At 38.1% G+C, this 19,013-nt stretch overlaps 1 protein-coding gene across 1 annotated transcript in view; it reads right to left on the bottom strand.

The window, feature by feature from the left end:
• Positions 1-1,895: 1,895 nt before the first annotated feature.
• The window catches only part of MLLT3 (MLLT3 super elongation complex subunit), a 120,037-nt gene continuing 102,919 nt past the window's right edge, over positions 1,896-19,013 (bottom strand). Inside the window, exons 8-12 of the mRNA XM_065656563.1 lie at positions 15,227-15,359; positions 13,616-13,715; positions 10,398-10,469; positions 9,046-9,117; positions 1,896-2,086 (exon numbers count right to left, since the gene is read on the bottom strand). Of these exons, the coding sequence (XP_065512635.1) occupies positions 1,955-2,086; positions 9,046-9,117; positions 10,398-10,469; positions 13,616-13,715; positions 15,227-15,359 (509 nt within the window). The 3' untranslated portion in view covers positions 1,896-1,954. The remainder of the gene's footprint in view (positions 2,087-9,045; positions 9,118-10,397; positions 10,470-13,615; positions 13,716-15,226; positions 15,360-19,013) is intronic.

A 19,013-nucleotide genomic window follows, 5' to 3' on the forward strand; every position in this document is an offset into this window, starting at 1 on the left:
CAAGTATGCTTCATGCCAATCATCAAAAAGAGTCATAACATTACTGAAAAAGTACACTTGTTCTTGGGAAGCCTGAGAAGGACTTCCTGCAGAGTATGGTCAGACACCACCTTAAATAAGAAAAAAAGCCCCCCAACCTAATCCATATCCCACCCTCTCAAAAAGAGTAAAGTGTAAAATTTTCTTTGGACTTAAAGAAACAGTATTAAGATTTACCATCTGAATAAGAAATAACCCCAATAGGAATTCAGTTTAACAGTGCTGCACAAACTGTGCACATGAAACAGTAAGTCATACAGCTACTACCGTTCAGCTCTACACATAGAGACTAGAAGTGGCATACAAGCATACACATGACATACTGGCCTGTCCAGAAAAAAAAGATACAGTCTTTAAGGCTGGTAAACCTGAATAAACCCTTGCATCCAGAAGTATGTTTTCAATTCTTTTCTCTTTTCAGAGGATTTGAACTTCTAATAGAAGGGTGATGGTTTCAATAAGAAACCATCAGCAATATGAGAGCATGGAGCTTTGATGTGAAACTGAGTACACATCCTCACATTTGATCATGCCTAAACAAGGATCCTGACTTTAAGGAATAATGGATGCTGTGAAATAATACTCATTTTTCTAGGTAAGAAAACCTTCTGGAAACACAAGCAGGTTATCCAACAGATATCAAAATCTGAAAAGTGTAAAAAGCATATATGTGTGTGTGTGTATATATATATACAGGTGCATGTATATCTGTATATACACACACACATATATAATATATATGTATTTATTCCAACACGTAACTGTATAACAACTTTTTTTTTCCTTTCAAATAAAGCAGTTTAGTTTAACAGTTGTAAAAAAACCCAACAAAACCAGAAACAAAATCCCCAAACAAACTAAGCAGACCATATACTATATGAACAAACAAAAATGTTATGCAAATAGTTTTATGGTAAAAGTGAGTCACATACTGGCAGCAGAGGAGTGTCAAAACTCATAGTAATAAATAGCTCCAAATTAAGAATTTTCTACACCACTTCCTTAGAAGACAGGACCAGTATTTCTTCTTTTGTGATGATCCTGCAGAACAGCTTCACTCATATATATCTAATTTTATAACATTAGAACACACACAAGAATGCAGACTGAAAAAGATGCTGGATTCAGGACAGTATACATAACATTTTTTGTTCAAAGTCCTACTGGTTTATTCACTAAGGCTAAACAGCAAGTCATATGCTCCTATTTGGTGCATTTTCTACCACGGTCAAGATCAATAAACAGATAGAGCCAAGGACCTGCGGTCCAACCTGCTGTGGTCCAACCCACTGTGGCAAATGGGAAACAAAATATAGGACCACTGTTTAATCCCCAACTTTGTGTCTTGTTTCCTGGAACTGCAGAAGTGGAAACAAGACTGTAGTGTTTTAAGTCACTAGAGAAAGACAGCAAGAAGTGGCATTTTAACATGAATAAGGGTACTAGGCCTGTGATAGTACTGCATCAAAAAAGCACACATGGGACCCCACTACTTGCAACATCTGGTAGTGTCATTCAATGACTCGTTGACTTTAGAATGCATGTATGCAGTAATAAATAGATCAGTTATGTAGTAAGGCAGTGTGCTGAACATGCATTCATCTTGTGGACTGGAACACCACAGAGAGATACATGATACCATACACATTCATTAAGACTAAGTATGTTTTCGTTTTCGTGTGTTTGTTTTTCAAGGCTATCCAGGCAAACTCTTCCAGAGCATTTTCTTCTTAAGAACAGAGGTGCTCTGAGTCTTTTCACTTTTCTTCTCCCTTATCAAGAGATGATGACTGGCTTTAAGGAAAAATAAAGCTGAAGGAGGTTGTTTCATTTCCCGCCCCCCGCCCGTTTTGGTTGCATCATTCTGAATGTTTCATTTAAAGAACAGTTTTTGATGCAGCCAGATGCTGAATCCTCAGGAGTTTCCAGATGTTTCCAGGTAACTCTGTAGTTTACGGACTGTGGTTTTGTCCAGTGAGCAAAGATCAAAGTCAAAGGTTGTATTTGTGATATGAAAGTGTCCAGTTTCTTCTATGAGATTTACTATCTGAAAGGAAAGAAAAGATGCAGTTGAAAATTTCAGGAGTTTCACATGCCCACTGAATGTATTAATATGCCACCAAGTATGGCATGAAAGGCATAAAACAAGCCCAATTGCCACAATACTTGCAGGTTAAATTATTATTCTTGTCAACTAACTTTCTTTCTAACAAGAACTATGGTCCAGACCACAGTATCTAGTTTGTTGTTGTTTTTGTTTTGCTTTAGATTATATTCAACCATAATCCCAGCTTACCCATCTGCTGTTCCAGTCAACACTAACATTGTGAATATAGTTTTCAAATGTAACATCCTCTCCCTTCTCCAAGCCCAAACAAATAAAAAAACCCAGGTAGATGTCTGTCTGGAATATTTATCGTGTGGGTAGCTGCTAAGCAGATTACTTTAGAAAACAATTGGCATAAGCCTTTCTGCAAGCAAAGGAAAGAGGTAAATACTTATAGAAAGAAAAAAATGTATTCAAAGCTCTCACATCAACTGTTAGTTCACATACTAGCAGTTATCTCTTGAGTAACGGACTTAAACAATTTTTTTTTTTTTAAACCAGGTCAACCATGAAAGACTCCTACCAATGGCAAAAGAAGACAGAGCCAGGCTCTTTTCATTGGTGCCCAGTGACAGGACAAGAGGCAACGGGCACAAACTGAAACATAGGAGGTTCCCTCTGAAGATCAGAAAACACCTTGTCACTGTGAGGCTGACCCCACTGGCACAAGTTGTCCAGAGGGGTTGTGGGGTCTCCACTCCTGGAGATATTCAAAAGCCATCTGGAGATGGTCCTGTGCAACTAGTTCTAGGTGTCCCTGCTTGAGTGGGTAGGCAGGGGGCTTGAGACATATGACCTCCAGAGATCCCTTCCAACTTCAACCGTTCTACAACTCTGTGAAATCAACAGTACATATCTAGCTTGTGCCTTTTGACATTTTTAGTCTCTGAATGGTAGTCTAAATTTTTTAAGAGTGGTCATACTCAACACTGAATTGCTGTTAACAAGTAACTCCAGATATGTTAAGTTCTAGCATGTGCGGCTACCTAAAAAACCCATTTGGCATCTTGGAAAGCGCAAGCATTATTTGTCAGATACAGCTAATGCAGTGCCAGCACACTGTGCCTATGAATCTCTTATGTGCTGTTTCATTCCAAGAGACATACATCCCAACTGGGCACACAGAAAGGCACCCCATCCTGAAGCTGGCCTCTGAGAAGTGTCATGGACTGACTGAACATTGCTCTTCTGCTTAGTCTTTCCAGTCATCCCTTCTGCGACACTCGGGCTAGGCTCAACGTCCTGTTTGCACCCTTCAGTGCAAAGCCCATTTAGTTGCAGGGCTTCCATATACATCTCCACTGAAATGCTACTGCTAGATATTCCTTGCTTGTTTGAGCTTTATTACTCCAACTGTAATTCCTTTTCCACAGCTGGAGGAGATACAGATGTATGCACACATGGCTTACAGAGCATACCTTAAAATGACAAATCTGTTAGGAATACACCAACTTGTAAAAGAACAATGAATTTAAACTAAATCTTTTGTAATTTTCTGCTCCCCATTTCATTATGTAAGATGTGTTCTCTCCTCAGACCAAAGAAAAGACTATGTTGATGACAAATTAAGTAACTTCATATGTATTGTAAGGCATAGAATGACACAACTCAGGGTGGCTTAAACAGAATGGAAACAAGATAAAATCATGAGAGGGAACTATCCGTTACCATAGAAATCTCCTGTTCCAATCACATTCCATTTTCGAGGTTAGGGAAAAATAAAAGTAAAATCTGTTTAACTTGGTTTGCAGCTCTCCAAAATTCTGAAACTCCTTAGGAATAATCATGCTCTTAGTAACACTTCATTTAAATCTATGCCTCTTAGCATTAATTTTTTTCCATATGGGAATTTTAAATCTAAAATTGCCAACTTCATTTTTCGACTTGTTGATTCACAGATTGTAACACTTTGCCATCTCCTACTGTTTTGCAATTAATAAAAGAGAGGAAAAAAAAATCAAATGGGACAAAACTGATTGTTACCAGAAGGAAACTTTGATACGTTTTATTTGTCATTCTCACTTCTGGCACTCTCTTGAGCCTCATCTAAGACAGAAGCTAAGGAGTCAATCTGGACTCCTTTTGTAAAATTAAGAATATAATCTCAGTCTGGCTCTCTTAATATCCACTGTGTGATAGATAAACGGCTGCACAAGAAGTTTACAGAAGCCAAGGCCAGGAAGACGTAGCTATGCTGAACAACTCTGTAAAGCTTTCTTGTGTTATAGTGAAAGAGTACCACCCCTCATAACACCCATGGCAATATACATGATTTTAGAAACAAAGAATACATGAAAGTGTTAACACAGGTATTTTTAAACAGCACTGTATATTCTAAAAAATTGATAAGCACTTTTATTGATCAGGTTCTGTTTTGGGCTTTCAAGCTCTAGGCCAAGGGAAATATAAACATTTTAAACATATCACTCATTCAGCCCTCAAGAAATATAGCCACTATGTCAGGGCACCTGGTAAATCAGACTGAAATGAATCTCAAAAGTTTTAATGGATGTACAAAAATATATCAAGACAAAGCCAAACAGCTCAATGAAAAACACCTGCCTGTGTGCCAGCCAATGAGGAATTCACGACTTAAAGTATCAGCATGCACATTCTTACGCTATTCAGAAATACTTGAAAAAGAATAAAAGGTTTAGATTAGCTGCCAAGAAGTCTGACAGTTATAATATTAAAAACGCAGCATTAAAATGTTTTATTCCAAGAGCTCAGGCTGCAAAGAACAAAAATACCCCATTTGTTCCTGCTGTAGTAAGCTTTCCTTTTCTGCTATAATGTACATCTTGTTTACATAATGTCTCTCCAGCTCAGTTTCATCATTATCCATCATAGTAGAACTATTTATCTCCTTTTAAACAAGCAAGTGAGTGTGTGTGTTTAAGGAAGTCAAAGTGCAACTAATGACATAGTCATTTTTCAATTTACGGAGGGTTTTAGACCATTTGATAGTTTCCAGACCTGCAAGCTGCCCCTTGCAAAAAATTCTCAGAAGATAGTTGCCATCTGAAGTTAAGCACCTTGTGGACACGAGCAATATGATTTTCAGCAGTGCTACATGCTCTCAATTTCTTCTTTATGCCTGTGCTTTCTAGTGCACTGACTCTAAGGAGATTTTTCACCAGCTGAAGATATGAATTCTGATGCCTCAAAGTAAGAGGCAGCCTTACCAGAAATCTCATTGCATTTCATGGAGTCATGCTAACACCATCTGCACTGAAAATACTGAGTTAGGACTGCAGCTTTAGCCAGCCAAATTTGAATATATGGGACATGCAGCATTAACATCTGATTGCAGATTCAGTTATCCCTACTATTTCGCTGCAAATCACAGAGTAAAAAAGAAAAAAAAAAAGCCTTATCACTGCAAATCCCAAACCCTTTCTTTACAGTGAAAGAGGTGGGAGAGAGATTTCTTTTTAAAATGTGATTTCAGACCAATTTCTGTCTAGCCATGATCAAATATTCACACAAAAAATGCTCAGGTGATTCTGATTCTCACAGGACTTATTTCTTGGTCAAGTGTTCTTTTTCACCTGCCTTCTCCCTTTTGGGCAATACTTAGATATCTATAAGTTTCATTTTACATCAGGATTACTTAGCTACATATCCAGGCACTTGCAGTTCAGTATCACATTTCTCTTGCCTCCTGCTTCTTTTTTGTGGATTTATTTCAGCTTCCTTTAACAAAGTGTCTCGAAGAGAAATGCCACTCTTGGGAAAGAGCCATATTCTCAAACAAAAACATTTTTCTCATGTCCAGCTGGTCCACATTCCTATTTGCTGTCATGCCTATAAGACTTGGTCTTAAACACCGAGATTGCAAAAACCTGCCCTGCCCTTTTCACATCCCTTAGCATAAGTTTCAAAAGCCAGCGCTTTTGAATGATCAATGTCTTCATCCTCTTGCAAGTCCCTTCTTTAAAAATACCCCAGAAGTCTGTGGGCAGCAGACTTTGACATGTGCAAGATATTATTACCTTCCCTGACATAAACTAAAGGGATGACAGTCACCACTCAGGAACACACAACTCTACCACCATTACACTTCCACACCAACATTGCCTTTTAAACTCTTGCAGCTATTTACAATTTTCTGTTGCATATTTTTGCACTCAATCTCTCTTATCATTTAGTAACCAGCATCCCTTTCTGCAGCTTTATCCCTAACCCTCCTGACTTTTGTACTTCCTGTAGTTTCTATATACTTGTATTTCTTGGCCTAGAAGTTTCACATTAATTCTCAAGATCTTTCTCAGCTCTCTACTCTTTTTATTTCTGTGCTCACTGGAAGTTATTTCACAGTAATTACATAGCTGCATAGCAGTAAGGACATTTAGCATGGGATGACAGTTTATTTGTAATGCGGAGAAGCACTGATTCTCTGCAAGTTATCCATTCAGTATTGTGTGAACACATTTCTGTAAACTGATAAAATCACATGAAGTAATGAATTGCAGAATATTGAGGAATTAGAAGACTTTAAAACTAAACTGTTTTATTTGTTTTATAATAGCATAAATCATTTGCTAGTGCAGACTGGCTAACAGACAAGTGGTAAGTAACTTGGCTCTTGCTTTGAATGCTGGTAACCTCCACAGCCAGGACCACAGGGTTACCAGCTACCAGCGCAGAACTGCACCACTGTCCCAGCCTGCACCGTCTGGCCACAAATCCAGCTTTCACCAGGGCTACATTGACAGCCTGCAGATCATAGGACTTACGTGGCTTCATGTGAAATTTTGAAAAAACCAAACTCAAACCCTTTTTACGCAAAGCAAGGGTAAAAACAAGCAAGAAATGTTGGTGGTGTTGACTTTTTTGTGAGGGTGGTCTAGCAGTGGAACACAGTCCTGGAGGCTGTGCTGTCTCCATCCTTGGAGCTTTTAAAATCCTGACTGGATAAGCCCTGAGCAGCCTGATCTGACCCCACAGCTGAGCCTGCTCTGGGACTAGAAAAATCCCTTCCAATCAGAATTCTTACCCTAAGAAATATTTTCCAAGCAGAGAAGATGGTTCAAGTTGAATCCATTATCTACTTTCTCATCTGGTAGCATTTAAGTGTATTTGGTGGGGAAGATATATTTACCTTTGTTAGAAAAATGATGGGTTCATCCACTAAAGCTTCTTCAGTCTGATGTTACAGTACTGTTATAATCTGCTTCATGGGAAGTTACTAACATAAGGAAAAACTGTGAGAAGAAACATAACTGAGCTGGAAAATTAGAGTATCCTATTCTGTGTAAGTGAAAAAAACCAGTATGTTTTTGTGCATTTTAAGCTAAAGACAGACTTTTTCTTTTTCCTTAAGTGTATTTATCAGACAATAGAAAGCATTTGTTCATTGACCTTTGCCTCACAACTTGTGTGAAGAGTATAATTTTAATACTGTAGTCTATGACTTCTCATAGCACAGTGTTTAATTAGCTGTATCATAAAAGTTAGGTTGATGTACAACCGGTGCTGTTTTGTCTCCTGGGAAACTGTTCTTGCAGACTGTTTCCCTTTGTTTGGAGTGTGTGCAGGCTGTCAATACAGCCCCAGTGAAAGCTGGATTTATGGCCAGACCGTGCAGGCTAGGACATCGGCGCAGTTCTGCACTGATAGCTGGTTAACTGGGTAGTCCTGGCCACAGAGGTCTACCAGCAGTGAAACCATTCAACAGCCAAGCCTGGGATAACTGGGGAAGTAAATGCTCAGGAAGCAAAGCCAGGGCATGAATTTATAATACAGTGGCTTTTTCAGATTCACTTTCTATGTGAACTCTCTAAGAGTTAATGAATAATATAAAGTTGAGAGGGTCTTGAAACTCCTATCTTTTAGCCTCCTGCACAAACTATCCAATGCAGGCAAAATTTGCCACCATTCTGAAAGTGTGCTTCGTTTCCCTTTGTGGGCAAAAGGGAACTTGGGAAAGAACAATACATAAAATATGAAGGATAACCAATATGCACCATTACGTATAATAACTCATGAAATCTGACAAAGCTATCAGAATTCCTCTTCAACTAAGAATATCCTCAACTAAGGTCTTCCTTTTCACTGACCTCTCAATTGCTTTCTCATCTTCACCTATATTGAGCTTGAACTAATAAACAGATAAATGCCAGGGCTGACAAAATACTTTTAACACACTTATCCAAGTGCTGACAAACTTGATGAGTGATTGCAATCATTTAGAAGTGATAAAAATTTCCCTCTTTACAACATGTCCACAACTGGCACGTGATTGTGCTAAACATAATAAAACCATCTGTACTACAATTGCATCTGCTTTGTTAGCAGATAATACCTGACAATGTTGCCCAAAACAAAGAATACTACTCTTTGTTCTTATTATTGCATAACCTTTAAATCAATTTGGAGCCTTCCAATACCAAGTTTACGTATTTTCACATTTTACTCCTTCCATGACTTCGATTACTCAATGAATATATTGTGTTTTTCCACAAAGTGAGTTTTGCTTTGAATTCCATGTTTCCTGTTTGCCATAGAAAAATTTCTTTAATTGTTTCTGAGAAAATGCCAGTCATTTTCAGGAAAAAAGCAACAAGATTTTTATCAAGTTATGGTGCATTACTGTATCCATTCTCCCATTCTGTTTTCATAATTATTGATACAGTATGTTGACAAACATAAGAATGAATTAGTGAAAAATTTATCTCAGGGAACTTTTATACATTCTATAAATGCTGTTGTCACATTAAATAACAAATTTTTTAAAAAGCCTAAGCTGCACTGAAAGTGGTAATGGGCTGTATAAGGATTTTACAGGCTTGAATGTTATTAAACCTGATTATAGAGTTTTAGATGAAGGGGAAAAATAGATGTGACTTCACAACTTCAATGAGCACACTGTGATATTGCATGAGAGTGCTCCTCACCTGCTGCAGTATATGTCTCTCTCTCAATGTCATTAATCTTCTGTGGAGCTCTACTAGTTCATCGAGATATGCCTAGAAATAAATCCCCCCCCATAAACAACTTGTTAATTAAGTCATAGCTATGTATTTCAAAAACTTCAGATGTCTTCAAAAACAATACAAATGGAAATTCTATTTTAAATTTTCTTTGAGCTAAATTTTCAGGAGTCTGGCTTTCTCTAGCTTAATCCAACCCAAATATAAGCTTTTGTAGGTTTTCTTAGATACTTCATGCCAACGAAAATCTTATTAGGTGGTCCTTTGCTCTAGAAGATAATACCTATATCTCAACTGTGGCAAAAAGTGTCAAACAGACTGGGGATGCCAAAACAGCATCTTTAAAAAACATCTCCCACCTTTCCCCATTAGATCCAAACCTAAAGGCTCACAATCAAATCTCTCTTTCTCTCTAAAGCTACTTAATTAATTTTCTGTATCAACAAGGAGATATAAGGTGGGAAGATCAAGCATGGTAGATTCCACTGTCCTCCTTCCTGGGATGCCAAACATGTCCCACCTCTCCACTCAATTATCAACTTCGTCCTTCAGCCTGAACCATCAGAAACCTTTTTTCTGTCAAGCAGAGAGAGATATAGCATCCAGCTTAAGAAAACAAAAAGCGTATGGAACAGGCAACTGAAAAACTAGCAACAGACAGTGAAACTTTGGTCTCCCGCCTCACAGGATCACAAAGTTGATGCTAATACCTGTAAAACAGGAATGCTCAGAGGAACTTGTCCATGCTGGGAAATTAGGCTGTGTTCACTCACATGAGAATTTAGACCTCTTACCCATGGCCAGCTGACATGATTTTAAACAAAGGTATCTTTCTCAGTGTTAAAAGGAAACTATCGGTTCATATCATTCTAGTTAACAAGCTGAATCACACTGCCACTTCCTAACACACAGGCCTCAGAAAGGATTCTGGAAAACACATATATTTTTTTTTTTCCATTGACTGACTTATTGGCTAGGAATACAGCTGTGAATTCTGCTCTTCAAAGATTACCACTTCATCTGTGAAGCACAATGCAAATTCTTGGTGGAGAGCAGATAAAATAATAGATGGTAGATTCCCAACTGGTGACATTTGCTGAATCACCACATGTATTGAAGAGAAAGAAAAAGCTTTCAAAATAGTGCAGAAGAAAGAATTACATAAAAAAAAAAAAGAGAAGGATCTGCACCTAGGGGAACACAAAGCAAACATGTACTATTTACTGGGATTTGCATTCTGTAACAAAGGTTGGTGTTTAGTAAATACATTAATATCACATTCTAGGCTAGTTCACTGTTACCTCATTCTCATTTACCTTATCACAATCCCCATTCTTTATTTGTTTATCAGACTTATTTTGCTTTATTGGACTTTTCACTTCTAATATCTGGAAAAGAAAGAAAATACTGTAAAAATTAAATGCATTATTGGATACAATTACATCTGAAAAACTCTGCTATCAGTTAATAATACAAAGAATAAAACACCTGGAGAAAATGTAATCAAAACTCAAAACTGAGCTTTTAATTCTTTAATCCATACCAACCTACTCATTTTTCAGAAAAAAAAGCAGCTTACAGCAGAAAATGCTGAGTTGCTGGAATGAGGTGATATCAGTATTATTAATCCTTAAAAGAATTAATTTCACATTATTTAAAGCCTCCTCAACACTTTTTGTGTCTTTGGCATGCCGGAAGAATAAGAGGTGTGATTTTGTAGGTGCAAAAGGATCCTGAGGTACTCTTCAGTGCCTTTGAAATGTCACGTGACCAGTATATTTCTCCTGTTCTTTCCCCTCAACCCCCCGCAATGCTGTCTCTCTTCTTCCACAGAGATTTTGAGACAGTTTTTGAAATGACTGCATAAGTTGTAGCCAAAAAAAAAAAGGGCGTTTGATGGTAATTTCTCTTGCACTTAAACAGTACCCTTCCTTCAATGCCATACAAAGTCATTTACTACCACATTTATAAACCCTAGAATGCTTTGTCCAGTACTGAACCACAGTCAAGAAGAGCACATCAACAAGCAGCAGAGCACCATACTTAGTATGAAAATTTTAGGATTAAAGGGAGGAATATTTTGAGGAAACAGAACTGTAGATTTTTCTTCTGATTTTTCCCACACACGACACACTTTTTTGGAAGCTGAAAGTAGAGTTAAAAAACCAGCATTCTCATTCCTAATCTAGAATACGATTGGTTCTTCTGAAAAGCAAAGGAAAATAAATGATCGCACATGATGGAAGATTTTGTTTAACCTTTCATTGTAAGTAACACTAACATCACTACCACTATTATCCCCAACACCACACTGCACAGTCACAAGACAGGACAGGACTCAGCAAATAAATAAGGAAATAAGACCTATAAAAGCAGGTCTTCTAGACCAGCAAGAAGTTTCACTGACAGCTTTATGTCCCCTGCCTTTTCTAGTTCCCTTGGTATAAACAACTAAAATTGCATACATGCTTCTCAGGGTGACAAGCACCATAAGAACAGAGCAGACAGGCAGCTACTTCCCTATATACAAAAAGTGACTGCAGATCTGATTTAACCTTACCTAATCAGAACACAATACATGACACTTTCCTGAAGAAAAATCCCAGTTCTTCGATTCAACATCCCCTAAGGTTACTGCTGTGTAGGCCAGTAGAAGAAAAAGTCTTGTTTTGAAAAAAACCCAGACCTCTAGGCATGGATCCAGTACCTTTTAGATGCTTTTCTTGTTTTTAAATGAAAAAATAAATCTTGATTTCAAATAGAATCTTAGCAAGAACTCAGTATATTTGAAAAAGTTGCTTCCTTACAGTGCTCTTCATGTGTAGTTGAAATCTAACATCTTAAGCATTCTTGTTTAGATGAGACAGCAGAATCACATCTGAAGAATCTTATAGAAATAATAACTGTCTTAGCTCTTTAGATCTATGAACGGACTTTGTCAACACAAGCCTGATTTCATCAGTCAAATGCATCATCCTGGCAAGCAGCACTATGCTACCAAACAGAGATTTCAGATGTGGCTATGGTCCACACAATTTGAATTTTCACAATGCTCCCCTAAATTTCTCATTTTCAGCTCAATTATGAAATTCAGCTCAAAATTATATAAAAATAGAAGAAGGTATGTGACATTCAATTTTAGCTGGTATACTGCTATTGTTTGGAGTGTCTAAATGTGCTGGTAGACCTTCTGTTAGATCACTGAAGGAGAAAGGAACATGAAAGATGTGATTGTGTGGGCTGCTGATACTGAGAATACAATTACTTAACAATTACATTGCCTCTGTAGAAGTTATTCTTCGTTAAACAACAAGCCATAGATAGATGTTATTTGTCTTGTGCTGATGTTTCCAGTAAATGCAATATTCTTCACCTTTATAGTTTGCTTTTTCCCCTCAAAAGACTCTCTCTTAAAAACATGTAACTTTGGTACAGATCAGCTTAGAAAAGCCTAGAGAGTTTCTGGTGGATAGTTAGAATGCTTTCTGGACATGGAATCTTTCCTCTCTCCACGCACAAACTACTCCCTAGTGGTTTTTTCCTCCACAGTGTATTTGAACTTAACTGACAGGAATAGCAATGTTTAGTTTTGCACTATCAGTAAGCTTGCATTGGAAGCATTTTTAGAGAAACAATGACAAGTAAATAATTTCTGCCAGATAATGGAAGCAGTTAACCTAAGAGATATAGGAAAGACTCATCGATAAAACTTACCATCTAAACCACAAACTTTCATTAATACATTATGCAGACACTATTCTAACTATATCAATACTGTAAGCAGCCATTTATTGCCAGTCAGTAAGTTTCAGGACTGTTTTATGTATGGTCCACCTGACACTAGGAGTGAATTATGGCTCCCTATAATAAGTGCCAAAAGATGTATTTTATAAATGATGGGGTTTTTTTTAAGCATATCAGCTTTTGTGTTTAATTTTTATATTTAGAGAGCCTTACTTTATTGGTGAGTGGGGATGGTGTCACTCCCAAACTCTAATTCTCATTTGTCCCTGATGTTCGTGCAGCTCTAGGTTGTTTAATTTCTTTCTCTAAAATGCAGAACTACTCTACTTTCCCACCTCAAACATTATGACAATGTTAGCTCTTACAGGTATAGAACAAGTACTCTGACATTGAAGCAAAAAATATTGTGTTATCTAGATAAACACTGGTAGGGGAGGGGGGAAGAGAAGAATGAATAAACTCCTGAGAATGAGCCTATTGACATGAACTGTCTCTACTGCTAGCACAAACTCAAACCTCTATCAGTTTTTCAACTGATACTGTAAAGCCAGTTTGTATTGTGTACCTTACAAAGCTATAATTATTCATACGACAAGGACACGTTTCTTAAAATACTGGTGAAAACATTACTTGGGTCATTAGCATTTGCTAAACCAAATACTACTTCTCCAGAAAAAAAATCAAACCAAACCAAACCTCTTATGTCAGTTTACAGATAATGTCACTGCACTGAAGTAATCAGAATGTCATATCAGCTCCCCAGTACTGTATTTACGAATCCTGAGTTTACCTGGTTGTTGTTTGTTTTCAGTAAAGGTGGCGCTGGTTCATGATGTAGTGGTGAGGAAGCCGAACTGCTGTCACTGTCGCTGCCATCACTCAGACTAACCCTACGGAAAAACAGAGGCAAGAGGTTACATCTGCAGACCAAGGGCTGTCAACAGGGGTGAACTGCACTTGCACTTTGAGGTACGACACTAAGAATGACTCCTCACTAAGCAAGCCATCATTAACCAACCTCACGTGGACGGGAGGCATCTGAGCAGGGCTGTGCTCCAGGAAAAGCTCTGCATAGGAAGGAAAACAAGGGTGTCTGCCTCCACTTGGGTGAGATGCCATGTCTGCGTAACAGCATCTATTGTCACAGAAACGGTTAAATATTTAGAACATTAAACTGCTGTTCCCAGTGTTCCTGGAGCAAGTCCGTATCTCGGTTCATAGCCATGTGTTTTAAATATACTTTTCTGTTCTTCTAAAAGCTTTCTAAACAGCTGTACTTCCCACTTGGACAAGAGTGCTTGGACAATTCCTTGCTCCTTATCATAAATAACACTTTTTTTCCTGGCTAAAATTAAAAACTTAGTGTCTCAGAAGAGGCCCTGTGAAAAAGCTCAGATCCTAGTCAGTCTCACCATTTATTTACTTAGGAACAACCGAGTATACTTATTTGTTAGAAGAAAGTAAAAATGGTTATTTGGGATAAAAAGTAGAGAAACATTAGCCTTAAGATTTTGTTAAAAAACTGAAACAAAATCTCCACACTTAGAGATAAGCTGAGTTTGAGATAATCCTTTATACAATCACCAACACAAACAAACTCTTAAACTACTAGACATCTTGGTCTTTTTCTGCTTAATTCCTGCTGCTAAAGTCCACCAGGGAATCAGCTGACATTTCCTATTACCTTCCCATTTAAGCAGCAGCTGATACTGGTGCTCAGGTGCTGTGCACTCACAGATAAACTCTGTGGATCAGATAAAGATCCCACTACGGAAAGGTTCAAGAGAGACTGTTTCAGGTTTTCAACAGCATTCAGATGGAGCTCCAAGCTGCCTGAAGAACCAATGATTTTTGGAATGCCCTCTTAAGGCTGCAGCTAGGATGCAAAAGCATATTTTAAAAAGTAATTTGTGACAGTTAATTGCTTTACCTTCTGTCCGCACCTTCATATGTTACCTCCTGCATACCACACAGAATTACCTTGAAATTCAAATCTCATTAATTCCAATCCAATTTAACAACCTAATCTAAAACCGGTAAGCAGATCTTGAAAACAAGACACTATATACAGAATAGCTCATCAATCAATTAAAGGACTTAATTTTATATCATTTATGCCAAAGAGTAATTGTGACTACTCCCCTTAAGTCACAATGGCATGAAATCAAGGAAAGTCAAATGAATGAGGAACCACGGGGATTAGTACAGAAGCACTTTGTATTTGGAATGGCTAATCCTGATAGTTTTTAGAAGCAGCAGTTTTATATGCACGTGCTTTAAAAAGAGAGGCTGAATTCCTGCCCATTTGCTACTCAGCACTTTGAGAACATTAGACCTCACCCCATTACTAACAAGCACAATGTTTTGTCTACCAGGTTACCGGCAATCACAAGACGCTCACCTTCGACTCCTGCTTCCTCCTCGTGTATTTACAGGTCGTTCCAACTCAGAATCATTGTCATTCTCATCCACTTCATCTGATTCGTCTTCATTATCATCTGAATGCAGATCTTTCATTATAGACCTCAACGGACCTGAAACAGACACAAAATACACAAATGAAGTTCACTTTGCAGTGTTGCGGGAAACTCACCCAGCTTTGTAGATGATGGAAAACTATTGTCCCCACACAGTGTTGGGAGAAGAGAGCCTTAAACATTAAACAAACGAAGTAATTCACTGGGGGCTCATGCTGCAGGGACTTATCCATGAATCATTTACTCACACAAGCAACTTAGCTTCAGTAGACTTACTCATGACAGTGAAGCAACTCGTATGCTTAAGTATTTGCAGGATTGGCCCTCTGGACCATAGCTGAAGTCAAATACTGTCATGCCAGTAGAAATTGTCTATTACTGTATTATTATTACTATTGTTATTACTGGAAGCAAGATTCTTTTTCATTGCTGGGTTTTTGCATTTTTTGCTTTCTCAAAGAGTATTATAGGTGAGTAAAGATCTACAGGGACATACTGATCAGTACTATTACATTTGTTAGATTAATCCATGTATTGAGAAGCAGAGTCTAACAAATCGTTCTAACTCATACTGGTGTGGGCAGTCTGTCTTCTTGTTTTTATTTATTTAGCTTTATCTGTTCCCTTTATTTCAGGGTCAATTTCAGGTCAAGTAAGCACTTTACCATGTTCATATGTAAAAAGTGCATCAATCCCACATAACACCATGCTATCTCTTTTCCTGAATTGACAGAAGGTACAAAGCTCAACTGGCTCATAAAACTGCATGAAATTCAGTTTGGGATTTTGGTTTGATTTTACTCAATTTATTTTGCTTTAAAAGTTACAGAAAGAGGAATATGTTTAACATATCTGGGAAACATCACACTACAGCTACTTGAAATACAGGGGGACAAAAACAGCTTATAAGAGGGCCGGAAGCAAGACTGATGCCAGAGGAGATTTAACTCTAAAGTAAGAGACATGAAGCAGCAAGTAAAAGCAATGGTGATGGCTGCAGGAACAGTGATTACTACTATGGTTCTGTAATTCCTGCAGCCCAGGAAACGCTAGTGCTAGTGTGAATGAAGTGAGCCTCAGCGTGCTCTTCAAAGGGACCAACTCTTTATTCGCTCATGGGGAAACAGGGTCAAGGTGTATCATCCTTTGTCACTGCCAGAAGCGAAGACAGACCTCTGTCAGAGTCATACTCCTAATGCGGAAGGTGGAGGAATGGCTTCATGGATTATTCCAGACCAAGCAAGGCTCAAGTCACAGGCATTTTGACTCATTTTGTGCAAGTGATTTCAAAGCCAATGTTGAACATGATTTACCACTAAGCTTACACTAGAACTTTCATAAATCGGTACAGCTTGGGCTGGTTCAGATGGTTTCTTTTCTCTGTTTTTACACCTTAGGGTTGGCTGGGAAGAAGCCCAAATGTTACTGATGGGCAAATTCCTGGTGGACCAGACACTTGTACAGGCCACAAGGAAAGTGGAACTATACTGATGTGTTCCACTTTCTGTTACTGTTTGGGTCCCAGGCAGACAATGCTCAGCTACTTGCAAATGGTAACTTGTAGTCTGACTGAATATTTAATCATCTGACCCTTGAAGGAGGGAAAGGACTCCTTCCTTGGCTTTTAATAGGAACAGTAATTAACATATTTCCTTTAAAAAGGAGAAGAGAGGGCACTGTCAACAGCATCAGCACAGGGATGAAGGAAGAATTTGCCCACTTTGATCTTTTGGAAAATGTTCTTACTGGTCTCCTTGACTGTTGAGGTCAGTAAATGAGAGACATGGCATAGGGAACTAAATTATTTGAGGTAAAGGGTTAGAAAATATAATTAAATTATAAATATAGGAAGAAGAATTCCATGTTTCAAGCAAGATGAAAGGGTAGAACACAAGGGTATTTCCACAGGCTAGGTTTAGCCTAGAAAGGCTAGTTTCACCTTACTGGGCAAAGACACTAACAAACTTGATCAAAGTCCTACTGAATACGGCTGTCTTTGTCTGCACTGAGAGCAGATGAATCTCACTCCACTCCATAGGCCAAAGCCCGCTTCTGAGAACGCATTCATCTCCTCTCCCAACATACAAGAGGAAGAAAACGATAAAAAAGACTTGGTAAAGGACAAATGAAAGTATCATCATAGGTTTGATGAAAAAGCAGAGGAAAAGGTCAGTGGGAAGAAAGGTAGAATTATCAACCAAAGCCTAATTTTGTAATTATACTTAGCATGACATATGAAGAGCTCATCTTTCATAAGAGACCAGCACATAACTCCACAACATGGAAACTGGTAGCCATGCTTGTGAGTCACACAAAGCATCAGTCCTTGACTTTATTTTTAAAATGGAAGCAGAAAGTAAACCAGCACAGATTCCTCATGATCCCTACACAGCCTGCTCTCCCAAGCTCAAGCTAACTCATTATTATTGTCTGTGTCCTGTTTTCAAGTATAGCAGAGGGCTATTTTAGACCGTGATACTCTCTTGCTGTGCTCTGGGACAATCAGACAGTCCTGTCTCAAGTTGCCTACAGGCTCATTCCTCTTACTTAGAGAAAAAGGAACATGGACTGCTGAGACACATCCATCACTGACAGGCTCATAGGCATTTAACAACCTGTCATTAAGACAAGTTTTCACTTCATGTAGGACTATGTCTGGGACTCTGAACAGGTATTTTGTACCCAGATAGGAATGTCTGCTGAAAAAGTTAGCTAACAATCAGGAAAACATTGATTTTTAGGTCTTTTGTTTCTAGCACTGATAGCTAACACTTAATTTAAAAGTCCATGACAACCTATTTAAGGATTTGAGAATTTGCTATCTCCTAATGGATCAGAATAGTTAAGGAGTAACTGAAAACTAAAAGCTGCCCAAGAGCAAGTGCTCTTGGTGAGGAAATGGAAATACCAGAGGAAGCCCCAAGGGCCAAAGAACTTGAAGAACCTAAGGTTAGCCCACTGCTTTTGCCAAAAAAAGTGAAAAAAAGTTCATGCTGTGGTTTTCTGACACTTGAGTGACCACTGGAGTTTGAACACCATGGAAAAAAAACCAATGGCCCTGGCAAGTAACTTGTAGTAAGGGAAAAAAGCATGGGTTCTGACCAGAGCATAACATTCTTGAGAAGGTACAAAAACCAGAAAGACAGTCTGTGATATGTCTTCTATTTGACCCAGAAGAGATGGATGGATCCAGTCTGCTCAGAAGTAAATACTAAGTCAAGAGGTTTTTGCCCAGCATAAGATAACACATACCATAATTGGTATCCAAATATTTTGGCTCGTAATGGACAGTTCACACCACTAATGAGGTTTTCATGAGAGCAAAGATGAGGTTTCAGCAAGAAGGGTTTCTGTTTAGCCTCAGGTAAAGAAATCAAATGCCTGAAGCCAGTCATCAACCACAGTTCACTTTAGCTTTTGCTTTCTTTCACCTGGAGTAATGCTGCCAGAACACAATAGAAAATTCATACCAGTCACCTACAAAAAGGTAGTAGGACAGATATGCATCATGTGTAGATCTGTTTAAAAACAAACTGTCTGCCTGAGGGACTAATATTTTCATAACATTAAATCAAGTCTACCATTGAGGAAAATAAATGGATAAAATAAATGTAATTTTAATTAGTCAAAAGCTGCTTTTTCAATGCTTCTGATCTAAAGAACACAACAAAAGCTGATTAAGAATGTTATCAGCTGTACAATCTTATAAAT

Source organism: Caloenas nicobarica, chromosome Z (genome assembly GCF_036013445.1).
Source record: "Caloenas nicobarica isolate bCalNic1 chromosome Z, bCalNic1.hap1, whole genome shotgun sequence".
NCBI classification, from domain to species: Eukaryota; Metazoa; Chordata; class Aves; order Columbiformes; family Columbidae; genus Caloenas; species Caloenas nicobarica.